General features: G+C 40.8%; 1 protein-coding gene across 1 annotated transcript in view; it reads right to left on the reverse strand.

Moving 5' to 3' along the window:
• Positions 1 to 14,159, reverse strand: part of LOC308300091 (protein unc-13 homolog B-like) — a 107,431-nt gene that overhangs the window by 65,234 nt on the left and 28,038 nt on the right. The window contains exons 4-8 of the mRNA XM_080743862.1: positions 11,323 to 11,440; positions 9,941 to 10,064; positions 7,259 to 7,332; positions 6,773 to 6,830; positions 3,354 to 3,570 (exon numbers count right to left, since the gene is read on the reverse strand). Coding sequence (XP_080599988.1) covers positions 3,354 to 3,570; positions 6,773 to 6,830; positions 7,259 to 7,332; positions 9,941 to 10,064; positions 11,323 to 11,440 — 591 coding nt within the window. The remainder of the gene's footprint in view (positions 1 to 3,353; positions 3,571 to 6,772; positions 6,831 to 7,258; positions 7,333 to 9,940; positions 10,065 to 11,322; positions 11,441 to 14,159) is intronic.

The following is a 14,159-nucleotide window of genomic DNA, read 5'->3' on the forward strand; positions in this document are numbered from 1 at the left end:
ACTCGTCTGTTTGGGACCTGTACTAACTTTGTCAGTAAAAGAACTAAATAAGGAACTCATAGCATTTTTCACCCCTGACATACCCTGGTCAAAGGGAGCCCGGGTTTCAGTTTCCCCTTTCACATCCCTGGACAAACTTCTTGTATCATCTCCCAAAGAATCTGTTCTGTTGCTGCCAAGAGATGACAGCCTGGATTTGCTTGACCTAGGAAGCGAACCATACTTGCTTATTTCCTCCTCTTTTTCAGCAAGGTACTCAGAAACTGTCTCAACCAGACACTGGAGCTCGTCCATGGGATCTACATATTCATCACTTGGCTCCTCCACAGGAGATAGGTGAGCCTCAGGAGCCCATCCTCCAATCTTTCCCTTTCCACACTTCTTATCCCGATAACCTTGAGGACTGTCCATGTGAGCACCGTAGGGGAAAGAAGGCCTATCTTTTAAATGATCTCTCCTGTTCTCAGAATGAAAGTCCTCTCCTAATAAGTAGTCTATATCATCCTCTTCACATTCAAACCCTGCCCTTAGCCTGGCAGCCTCCTCTTCTTTGAACGCCACGTAATTCTCCAATGTGTTCTCGAGGTCATTTTTCGCCCACATCCTTGTCTTGTAAAGTAGACCGTTCTTGTATGGCCTGAGGCATGAGGTCATCTGATCTTCCTGCCGTTCAAACTCGACTACCTGCCGCATCACTAGCTCTCCTCTCTTTTGACGGAGCACTGCAAGGTCAGGGGGAAAAGCCTCATCTCTGATGTTGTCTGCCTCTATGCTGAGCAACCCTCCTGGGTCCCTTATCTTTTTCTTCCGCCGCCGATCAATAGTGTCATAGCCCTCAGGGTAGACTGGTAAGGTGCCACTATGTTTAGGGTTTTGACTGACTGAGCCTCCTAATGGCTCACGGCAGGCTCTCCCCATCCGAAGGATGACACTGTCCTCCTCGTCATCGAGGAAATCACTCAGCTGAGGCTTCCCCGGCAATTTGTATTTGTTTTCCCAGTCTTCTACGCCCATGCCAGAGTCTACGGGAATGATCCTGACCCTGCCTTTGTGGTTTAAGGATCTAATTTGGGTCAAGTAATACAGGACATGGGAGGAAATAGGACAGGATATAGGAGCAGGAAAGAAAGAAAGAAGCACAAAAGAAGTAAAAGAAGACTAAAACATAAATAAAGAAATGGCAAGTAACCGTGTTACAATAGCTTAATAACAGTAGGTTAGCTGTAAAACATGAAAAAAGCAAGTGTGTGTGTGTGTGTGTGTGTGTGTGTGTGTGTGTGTGTGTGTGTGCGTGCGTGCGTGCGTGCGTGCGTGCGTGCGTGCGTGCGTGCGTGCGTGCGTGCGTGCGTGCGTGCGTGGGGGGATACAGGGACGCAGTGAGTGAGTGAGCGAGCGAGCGAGTGCACTGGCATGTGTGTCTTGTTTACATAGTTGTCTATACCCCCTAGTCATACACACTTATCAGCATTTCAACACTTGTGAGAAGGCTACAACTATAATACATCGGAACGGTTCATTTGAACAAGCACCACGTTTGCCTCTCATTGACCCGACTTCAATGACACCCATGTATGACATAATAGACTTCCTGAATGATGTGGGCTAAACCAAGTTCAGAGATAACTACTGGGGAACTTTCACAAAACAATAAGTCCTCAAGGAAAAATAAGGAAACAAGTACCACCAGCTTCCCCCTGGCTATAATCCTGTTTCTCTTTTCTGATGTTGTAGAATTATCCGGATCAGCTTCCCTATCAGTCCTCACAGACAGATTTGCAGCAGCCTCACTGAGTCACACATTTTCCATAGAAAACCCACAAGTGTAAAGGAGTAAATTCCCTTTTGGCTGATCGCCAAGCTTTTTGGCCCATTTGACTTACTAGCGAAATCTAGTCCTACTTAACCAACTACCCCTTTATTATTTGTATTAAAAATCTTTTTCCTCCATTTTGGTATCTTGATGCTGAGATGGTACAGAGATGACAGCATAAGCCTGACCACAACCTTTTGACAAAAGGCAAACAACACCCTCACAGCTACAATACAGCAAAACCTTAACCCATTCAGAACGGGTACACTATATTGTGTATCATTATTTTATGCTTTAACTATTGAAAAATAGCAGATATACAAGCTCACAGCGCGGCACTGCGAGCTTGTAGATCTGATATTTTTGAAAAATTGTGAAAATTAGAATTTTGACCCCATTCTATAAGTGTCTTTTGAATCCTTCTAAGATTTTTTGAAAAACCTATGTTTCTATGTCAGCAATCTGGCTTGCCATCATCAAAGAAAAGGTCCTTTTCACTTAAATGGAGCTCCGTTAGTCTGTTCTTGAGAGACTACTATGCCAGTGGTTCTCAAACATTTTCATGTGAAGGACCCCAAAATGATATTTATTTGGCAACGGACCCCCATCTCAAAATATTTAGTTCCAGGGACCACACAGAAGCAATATTTGAGTTACAATCGTTCGCTTTGAAAATACATATATTCAAAGATTTGCACACATTTTCACGACTTTTTCAAAAATAGCAGATCTACAAGCTTGCAGCGCAGCACTCGGTGCCGCGCTGTGAGCTTGTATATCTGCTATTTTTCACTGGTTAAAGCATTCAATAATTCTAGGCCTAATTAATAACCAAACTGAAAAAAGAGGACACTGCCTCTTATGTCCAAATAAGTGGCCAGTCTCAATAGCAAATGCCTAACAAGCGGGATTCTCTCATAGCTGCCTGCATTCAAATATTGAGGTTGCGGATAAAGGGTGTGACAAAACTAATTCCACACTTGGCCATTGGAGAACACATCTCCCCTGGCCTGCCAAAGCTACTGAATGAGAAATGCACTATAACACTGAGGAAAGCCTTCTCACAAACAAAAGCACCGAGCTCCAGCTGAGGGGATTTTTACAAGGCAGGCTATCAGAAAACTATACAGTTATGATGGCACTTAAGAAAGCCTATTTCTGGAAATAGAAAAAAAGTACATGTTTCTGAGTAAATGTTGCACGTGCTACTCTGCACTGAACTGTATTTGAGCATTTATTTGCGAGTTGATTTGTGTTTGCATGTGTGTGCGTGCAATGTGCGTGCATGCATATGTGTAAGTACTAGGGGATGTATGTAGTGCAGTGGTTCCCAAACATTTTAGCTTGAGACACAATAGAGAAATTAGACGTTTGCCCAAAGTATTAAAAACAACAGATCTACAAGCTCAAAATGAAACAAAAAAAATAAGGGACCCATAAAAATGTGTCTGTGACCCACAAGTGGGTCCCAGCGACCCAGTGTTTGGGAACCAGTGATGCAGTGGTGGTTGAAGATGATCATGCATACATGTACTGTATATACCTGCTCCCTCTGTGTTCCCTGTAATCCATGTCAAAGCTGTGGACAGAGTCCGTGCAGGAGTCCATGTGGTGGTGCTGTAGCTGGGGCCCCATGGGGTACTGGTGCAGGGAAGAGTTTGGCTGGGCCGTGGTGTGGTATCGCGGGGGCAAGCTGCTGCTGGTCTCACTGCGATAGTCACTGTCACGGTCATCCACAGCACTGTCCTGATCATCCAGAGCTGCAGAAACAGCAATAGGGCATTCACCAAATATTCGAATATTCGAATATCAAAGTCACTATTCGACGTTGTTCACCGAAATCAAATATTCGCTTATTTTTATTGTTTTGTCTTTAAAAGTACTGTATATATATATTTCTTCATGGTTTATAAAGCTTGGCTAGATAGGAAGTCATAAGAACCCTGACACGCACTTGGAATTGTAGGTATTACATTTAATGTGACTCGGTTCCGCAGATAAATATTGTGAAAATAGCAGATCTACATGCTCACAGAGCATGTAGATCGGCTATTTTCACAATGTTCGCCTCTTGCTTACTTAATATTTGACAGTTTGGCCAGTCCTGTCGAATATTCGACTATTCGAATACTTTGAGGTCGAATAATTCGAATACTAAAAATCGCTATTCGTGAATGCCCTAAACAGCAACAAGTTTAAACGTCACTGAAGCTCAACACATTATTAATGATTATTAATATACATGACCTTCTGAGTTTCAACTTTGAAACGTTGAAAATGAATGTATCAACTGATATGAACTTCTGTTCGTTGCCTATATGCCACATTAATTTAAAAAGAAATATATATACTGGCAGAAGTTGCCTTATGGGCTTCTCTCTGAGCCCCAACTCCTACTATTTTTTAGCTAACATTAAACAAAATGTGTTGATAACTATAAGATGATATTAACCAACCAACCACTGAATTTTCCAAACCAGGGTTTTGGCTAGTCTCAATACAACGTGAGAGCATTTGGATAGGATCCCTTAATCAAACTCAATGCCCGACGTGATAATAATAATTTACACGTGCCAAGGGAGAATTATGAAAATTTGGGGTGAAAAGCAGATTGGGGTCAGTGCTGGCCAGGGAAGGATGTGACAAGGGCAAAGTTCATGCACTTTTGAGTGTCTAATGTCTAGAGAGTACTGTGTAATATACAGTATGCATGCAAGCCGACCTGTATAAAAGTAAAAAAAAAAAGAAAAAAAAAAGAAAAAAATAAAGCTGTTGTTACTGTGTGATAAAACTATAATCATTCTGCATACTGGTTGACAATTTGGGAATATTCTGAAGTGTATGGTCAGGAACACTGATTATGATTTGTGGTCAAGCAATAAGACCCTTCTTACACAGACATGAGGGCAACTTGTAGTAAAATCTGATCTGTTGGATGTCAAACAAAGAAATAGATTAAATAAGAGTAATGGGACATGGAATGAAATCAATGAACCACTTAAACCCCATACGTTGTTGAGCAGACACTAGTGTGTTCACTCTACAATCAATATTTTGTGACACATTGTACGCTTGTAGATCTGCTATTTTTCGGCAAAGTTTTCCCCAGAGTACGAATGCTGGGGTTTAAGTGGTTAATGATAAGGAGAAACAGAATTGAGTACAAATCGTATTGGAATTTCATTTTGAGAATTTACAAGCACCTTCCCTGAACTATTTATTTATCTATCGATTTATATTTGTTTGTTTTCTTTTTTAAATAAACTTTCAAGGTTAACTTTTAAGAGCCCTTGGGAACCCTGGTAAGTGAACTTTTGTACTGAAATAGGTTCTTCTGCAGTATTTGGTGAGCCTGAACCTGTATGTCTGCTGCAGGGGACAGCTGAGGTGGACGTTTATCTTCACCCAGTGATAAGTGAGAGGATGAAAGATGAACCCTGATCTCTAGATACCTCTAAGAATAACAAGACAGCAGGCACGTGCACACATAGACATCAAAGGGGGCTTGAGCCCCTGCCCTTTTATCCGTCTGTAAAAAGTGCCCTCTCCAGACCATGAATGCAGTTTTTAATGCCCTCTTTCCATGCCATACCTGAAGGCAGCATTCAAGAGAATTGCCTTGTCCAAACTCCTGAAGTTGAATGCAGCATCTTATGTTGAATGAATTGCCCTCTCTGTGTAGAAATCCGTGCAGTTTGCCACATCTCCAGTATTGACTTGATAATGCTTAGTTCAGTGTGGTATGAAGCACCGAAAATAGCCGACCTCCAAGCTCACAACGTGTCGCAGCGTGACGCGTTGTGAGCTTGGTGGTCTGCTATTTTCGATATTTTCACCAAAAGGCACTTTTAGAAATTTCAGCCCCAGCATCTCTAAACATTCTCTGCACGTCCCTGCAAGACAGGACCTATTAACGGGGTGGCTTCCATGTGGATCGTGGATGTCCTGTGGCCAGTATATGACCCTGTCAGCCAAAGTGTTTTATAATAATTTATATCTGCAAAGTAACTAGTAACTAAAGTTTTCAAATAAATGTAGTGGAGTAAAAAGTACAATATTTGGATCCAAGTAGAATACTCAAGTAAAGTACAAATACCTCAAAATTGTACTTAAGTACATTTCTTAAGTAAATGTACTTAGTTATTTACACCACTGCAGTCTGTTATGTTGGTTGGACATGATCTGTGTAGCACGGTTGGATATGATTTGTGTAGCACAAGATGAGGTGACATCAACAGCAGAAAAATAATAAGGAACATAGCATGGGGAGGGTGAGAGGAGAGAAGTACAGTAGGGGTGGAAGGGGTGGGCAACTTTAATGGAGAGCAACAGAGAGTTGTAAATGATACATGAATAAAAGCGTAAATTCTGCCCTGAATATATCATAATACAAAGGGGACGCGGGGGCATAAGGACATGCATCGGGCACTCAGGAGGACTGGCCATGGGAAAGCTATGGGAGAGTATACAATCACATTAATGTGTGTTCTACATACGCTGAGAGTCAGCCCATCCGAAATAGTTGCCTGGTGAAAGTGTAGAGGCGACAGGTAAGAGGTGCAGTTAAAGGACGTAGGGAAAGTGTGAAATAAAACAGACTAAGAGTGTCTCTATAATGTACATAATGGAAAGGTGAAGGAGCAAACTAAACATTTCTCAGAGTGGACAACAAAGCGTCACAAGAGAGAAAACAGACTTAAACATGCAGATAAACTGAAGCCTCTCTGTTTAAAGTTTCGGTAAGGGTCTACAGGGAAAGTAATTAGAACAAATCTATATTATAGATTCTCTATTATAGGCTTGCTTGATGTCAACTCTGATTCAGGATATTCAGTTTTTACTTTGTGAGGAAGCAGGGACCATAACGCAAGGGGGGTGTAATGTAAAATCCTGGAAGGCCTAAATGAACATTGAGAAATGGCCCCATCTAGAGGCCGAAACGTAAACAGCAGGATAACTTACAGCACTGGGAAGCAGCAAAGGGCAGGGGGTGATTCTGAACCTCGTCCTCAAGAGGGAACTAGAAAGGAGAGATTTTTAAAAAACGACAACAACAACAACCACCATCCATATGTGTTATGGGAAGTTATTATCCTGTGAAATCAAGATGGAATACAACAAGAAAATCAAATATTGATTTGTAACTCACTAGAAGCTTTACTTTGCCAGTATGTTATGCAATTACTTTACCAAATGTAAAGTAACTGCATAAAAACAGTATACTGATTACTGAACCCAGCTACATCACTAACATCTAAATGATTTGACAGTGTTCATACTGTATGTTAGAATTAGGCCGATTTACATTTGCAGCCTGTCTGACCAGTTAGTTTGGCTAAATGTTTCATGACAGCAAGAATGTGATGCAATGTGTGTTTAAAGGGAAAATAATAATAATAATAGTATGTAGAGAAACTATTTTGTGGCGTTATCCCACCAGGCCTGTACCTCATCATGGATTCTCATAGTGTTTATGCGCTCCAGCTTTCCTGTCCAGTACTGAGCCTCATCGTCTGGAATGTCTGTTAGAAAGAGATGCACACAGATAGTTAAACACATACACACTGCACTGTTCAAAAACCAACATAGGGACTATTTACTATTTATCAGCAAATCACATGTCTATATAGTAGCCAGTTTAGGTAAAATGTTTTAAGGAAAGGTAGTATTAACAAAATATGTAAGTATCCATATACAGTATACTGTCTATATCAGGGTTTCCCAAACCTTTTTCTCTCAGGGCACCCCATCAATATTTTTTTCACCCGAGGCACCCCTACATTATATCGTCGTGGAAACCTTGTATGTCCAAAACCTTCTCTTTTTGTGTTATTATTTTAAAAATTATTTAAAATAGCGAAAATAGCCGATCTACAAGCACACAAGTGCTTGTAGATCTGCTATTTTCAGTACTTGTGTGACACTTTTGTATGATGAAGTAGGGCTTTTATTTTACCAAAATACATAAACATTTGAAACTTGGAGATACAAGGTTTTTGCCTGACAGTGACAATATTCATAATTTTCTCTCCCAGCACCTTATATTTATAGCATATTTTAGTGATTATGTTGTGAGGAAAACATTGAGATAATAGCGATTTTGGTTAGAACTGACTGAAAATAACGTTGTACTTCAAGTTTAAAATCATACTAAGTATTAATATAATATTACCAAATTATCTTGCGGCACCCCTGGACTGCCATCACGGCACCCCAGCGTGCCCCGTCACCCACTTTGAAAACCCCTGGTCTATATAGTCATTATAGTGTAATATATTTCCTATTCCTACTTCTCGACGGATCCTGTGCTATGCCATCCTGCAGAGACATAACATTAAAGGCCAGGCATACAAAGGCCAGGGCTTCAAAGCTGCACCAACACACCACTTTAGTGAATGGGACTGGTGACAGATACAGCCTCCTGCCACCTTCAAAGACACTGCCCTCAAACAACTCAAACAAACTCTCCCACTCAATGGAACGATGACCTGGTTTAACTTTGAAGCCGCCGATCACAGGGTTTTGGGTGACATCCCATATAGCAAAACATTATTTCATATTTTGCACAATATATGCAAACCTTTTTCAATGCCATTCTTCTCTGGCTGGGAGGCTCTGTTTGATTCAATTCTAATTTTACACTTTTAAAATTTGTCCAGTTACTTCTTTTCTTAAATCAAATCAGAAAAAGAAAACCCTTAATCCCTATCCCTCCCACCCATACTGTTCAGTGACATTACATAACATAAAATAAAAATAAAAACAACACTGAAAATGATGAAGGACAGTCGACCACACCAATGGTGTCCTGTCCGTGATACATTTTGCTATAATCAGACCATATGAAAGAAGTTGTCGCTGTCAAAATAGAAATGGAATCTGACATTCCCAGGATAATTAGTACATGATCGGGATCAAAAAGGAATACTCAAAATATATGTATCAAAAATCTTAATCCAATAACTCAGTATCTGAGGGCAAAGGGCGAAGCTGTGAAGAAGAAATGCCTCTATTGCATTAGATTTGTCACAGTGCGAAGAAATATCTAGATCTAGATCTATATCTATGTAGTTTTGATTTGGAATAATGGAGTCTATGTATGACTCAAAACTGAATGAGGCAGTGTCTGGAGTTGATAGAGCAAGCATTAACTTCTTCAAGACTGTTTTCCCAGAGCTCATCTGGAATTTGAGTCCCCAACTAATTGATGTAGTAGGGAGATTTACAGCTTGTAAACCCAAACTCCATTATGAAAATTTCTGGTTCATATCATTAGTCAAACATTTTCAAACATATTCCAAACTTTTGGAAAATAGTAAAAATAGCTGATGATCTACAAGCTTTAGCAATAAGGGGTCCGCAGCCAGAGGTTATTTGGGGTCCAACACTGAGGAAGGATAGGTTAGATTAGGTTGAAACGTGTCCGTTGTCTCTGTCCGTGAGAGGTAAATAAAAGACTATGTGATCAGGACATTCGTTGTGTGCTGGCTATTTCCTTACTGTAATGAGTTTGGGAACCCCTATGTTTAACCCATTTTACTGGGCATATTGAATGCTTTAACATTTGAAAAATAGCAGATATACAAGCTCACAGCGCGGCACTCGGTGCCGCGCTGCGAGCTTGTAGATCTGCTATTTTTGAAAAGAGTCGTGAAAATTTGTGCAAATCTTTGAATATATGTGTTTTCAAAGCGAACGTTTCTAACACAAATTTTGCTTCTGGGTGGTCCCTGGAACTAAATATTTTGAGATGCGGGTCCGTGGCCAAATAAATATCATTTTGGGGGTCCTTCACATGAAAAGGTTTGAGTACCACTGACATAGTAGTCTCTCAAGAACAGACTAACTGAGCTCCAGTTAAGGGAAAAGGACCTTTTCTTTGACGATGGCTGGCCAGATTGCTGACATAGAAACATAGGTTTTTTCCAAAAATCTTAGAAGGATTCAAAAGACACAAATAGAATGGGGTCAAAATTCTCATTTTCACGATTTTTCAAAAATAGCAGATCTACAAGCTTGCAGCGCGGCACTCGGTGCCGCGCTGTGAGCTTGTATATCTGCTATTTTTTTTATATTTAAAGCATAAAATATTGCGTCATAACGTGTTCAGGCCTAAATGGGTTAGCTCACCAAAAGGCAGTTCAAAGCGAGTGTCCAGCAGGACGCGATGAGGCGTTGGGTTCTTGGTTCCATAGATCTCGTCTGCCTTCATCAGGACCTCTGCGTCAAGGAAGGTCCACTCTCCTGAACCCTCCTGTACAAAAAAAAAACAGAGTCATAAGTAATTCATTGTGTTCGATGCATTCATCAGCTCATTTTGGAGTGTAGTGAGACAGGGAACCAAGGGCAGAGAGAGGGGATAGATGCGAGACATGACGGATTCAAACTCTGGTCCCCGCGACCTTTTCAGATACACTGGTCACTTACACTGAATTCACAACAGCAGGAGTAAGGTTCAATGGATTGTCTGAGGGAGAGAAGCACCACTTTCCCCATCATGGCAGGAGCAAGCCAAAAGTGGGCCAGCAAAGTTGAGAACTTTGCCACTTACACTTTGCGGCAAGACAGAGCGGCAGCATGCAGTGCTCTGAAGTAGGTGTGGATTAGGCGTAGAGTCTACAACACCACTTGAGATGGACAGAAACCGGCTATTGTATTGAAGTACCAAATATTAATAATATTTCCAACTAGCAGTTGAAGATGTGAAATGAATCAAGAGCAATTGCATGGCCTATTTAAGTGGTTCCCAAACACTGGGTTGGTGGCTGAGTGGTTAGTGTCCACACCTAGGACTCCAGAGGCCCCAGAGGTCGCAGGTACGATTCCCCACTCCAGCTACCACTGCTCCCCTTCCCCCTTGCGCTCCTTGTGGGCATCACTGGGTTGAGTTCAGCTGGGTCAAAGCTGATAAAAAAAGCAGCTGGGTTGGGCTGCGATATCTGAATTTCCCCCGCGGGATAGTATATAGGTATTCATTATCATTATCATTATCATGGACACATTTTTATGGGTCCTTTAATTTTTTTGTTTCGTACATTTGTTTTTAATTAATTAATATTGTTTCAAAACATTTTCCAAAAACATTCCCCAAAAAGCTAAGATGTTCAAGAAAAAAAATGCAATGATTAATTTCATAAATAGATAAAAGAAAACGCTAACAAATTCCATCAATTAGAAAACAAATGTTTAAGAAGAAGTTCTCACATCGTGTCGCTTTGCTCTGCATTGTGAGCTTGAAGATTAGCTATGTTTTTTTAAATGTGTAAAAAAAAAACATTTGTGCAAATACATACCGGTATATTATTTTACATTTTTAACTAAAATCTTTGCTTCTGGGGGGTCCCTGGAGCAAAATATTTTGAGATGTTTTTTTCAGAAAACCATTAGGATTTAGAAGACATTTTTTCAGGTCTTAATGGATTAATAGTCGCTCCTCTGATATGCAGCCCTGGCAAGGTGGCTGCCATTACAGTGTATAGGTGCACATAGGGTAGGTCACAGTGTTTCTCTACCTCCTCTGACTGGCGGATGCTCTGCAGGGGGATCCAGGTAGTTCCCACCATGGTGTCCCAGATGAGGCCTTTGTTCCATACCTCCACAATGAGGCCCAGATCCAGACGGCTGATCTCACTGAGGAGAGAGTCAAATGAGAGCATTTGGATTTCAGTAAATGTTGTTCATACTCAAGACACACCCATTGAGATGTACAGAATGGACATTTCCACTGCGCCTTCGTGTCAAACACGGAAGAGGGAGTGATGGACATACCAGATGCACCCAATCATAAATAAATATTAATTGCAGCCTCCATAACCATGTGTGATTTGGGTGTTGTGGTTGTTGGTCATGTACAGCCCTAGTTCTGAAACAATTCCACGCCAAGTTAACAAACACTTTTTTGGTTGGGTCAAACAGTCCTGTCTTGAACTTTTAATGAAATAATTATTACATGAAATGTGATCTAGAAAAGGTGACCATGATGTTTATATTGCTTGGCATTAAAGGAGTAGTTCACCTAAAAACCTTTTTTCTTTTGATTAATCACCCCATGGGGATGACCAGCAGTGGTTCCCTATGGAGACACAAAGAGTCTCCTCAAATGATTGGCTTAGGAATGCGACAAAAACTAAAAAAAATTCCATGACCATATCCATGTCTGCATGGGGTGAGTAATCAATGCCCGTAACAATGCCTGACATGACATCACAGACAGACATCACGGAACACCATATATTGGCATAAACGGGTGAATCAGTCTGCATGCTGACTGATATTACAGTGTCGCCACCATGGTAACAGCCGCATGCTGATACAATTACCACATAATAATGTCTGTCTGACATGATGAAACAAGTGACCAAATTTGGAGATGACTGACATCATTGACTGACATCACTACAGTGCCCAAATTTGGAGATGACATCACAGACTGGCCAGAACACGGACTCCTCAGGGACATTCAATCCCTCATATACTGTGCACACCCCCGGGCACAGGACTAGTATTTTATATATTGCTCATTTCATTTATTATGCATTCCTTGGTGGTAACCAGTACATAAACGTCATAATAGCAATGTGGGCATTTGTGCATCCCTTCCCTGGTGTTCTTGCTATAACAGCCTCAATGAATTCCCCTTAAAGATATAATATGCATTATGCATAGATGGAGAATGGTAATATTTCCAGGAAAAGTTTATTTAAAAAAGATTCTATTGCATTGAAAATCTTCTTCTTTCGATCCACCCATTTCTGAAAATGTTTGTTATGTTGATGAATTGTATACATAGAACCACAATGGTAACAAATCCCCGGGACTCTTTTGTGTTATCCTTTTAGCCTTAAATGTCTGACTGCACCTTGTGCCGTTTACATTTCCGACTAAGAAAGTATTCAATCAATCAAAACATTGAAAAGCATTCAGACAAGGTTGACGGCTCTAAAATGGCATGTTAATTCTCTCTGAAAGCAACCATTGACAACGGCATTTGCATAACCTCATCAGTGGCAGTTTACAACTCACTGCAGCACAAACAAAAGAAGGATGACAGAAAGGGGTAATCAAAGAGAACAGCAGGAGTAAGGGAGGCTGGGTAACCATGGTGTTAGAGAGTCCAGGTGCATAGATAAAGGCCCTCTAAACCACACAAAAAAGGCACAGGCCAAAGCATTTCACCAACTTATCAGAGTTCATTGAACCTCATGACGATTTAAAGATTACAATGCATACTATATACAGTATAAGGGCCATTTCACCCGTAATACGTCAGAAATGGTGTTTAGTTCAAATTCATGTTTAAATAAATAAATAAATAAACACAAACAATGAAAGCATAAATGAACAACTGTCACTGGCAGACACATTCAAACTGACACAATACATTGAGAAAAAGATCATTTTAGATGGTGTATGGGTTTGGTGATTTTGTTTTTGTGTTAACATTTTCCCATTAACTAATTTGCTGCTATGGCCGAGGAGCCCGAAAAAATCCTGATGTACGGCCCTGCCATGCCCGTAGAGTTAGAGTTCTCAAGTACTGCGATCGGTGGCGTATCTGTTTGTGTTTACGCCCGTAGCCAATCAGGGACCAGCATTCTTGGTGACGTCACCATCAACAGCCAGTGAGGGACCAACATACTTTGTGACGTCACCACCAACAAGTGCGATAAATAACAAGTCGCAAGTTGGCACCTCGGGAGAGTGCCAACTTGCCCATCCACATACACACAGACAGCACCGAACGCAGTACTTGCGCGCTCTGCTGGGGCACAAGTAGGCCATACATGGGGAAAGCTGGCACCTGTATTTTCGGCTGAACATGAAAATTGGCCAGCATCACATTGCCGAATGATGTCTATTGTTGAATTACACAAAGCCGGGGCATCATTAATGCCTGGACAGAATGATGAAGGTCTGGAAAAACAAACACTGTCACAATGAGAGAGTTTACAAAAGACAAACAGCCACACACATGCAACAGCACATGGACACTCATTTGTCACCATAGATACCTTTCACCATAGAGGTGAAATGAGGAAATTAAAATGGCAAACAGTGACAAAAAGGACAACTTTCCTTCCTTGAAAGTATTAATTCATATGTAACGACTGATTTGCTGGAGGGGTAGTGGGAAATCCACAACTCTGCTGTTAATATCCCCTCTCTTAATTTGTTTTATCTTTTCATCTTTTACTGTAGTTTTAATTTGTTCTGGTCAGACTGAATTGAATACACAGCATGCATTTCCTTTAGTCTGATATATTTGAGATTTAGGCTTGATAAATATCAGAATTCAACAATTCAATTACATTTTTATGTTAATCACATTAGCACTGGTGGCCCATCATAC

Source organism: Nannobrachium achirus, assembly GCF_963921795.1.
Source record: "Nannobrachium achirus genome assembly, chromosome: 15".
Classification (NCBI taxonomy): Eukaryota; Metazoa; Chordata; class Actinopteri; order Myctophiformes; family Myctophidae; genus Nannobrachium; species Nannobrachium achirus.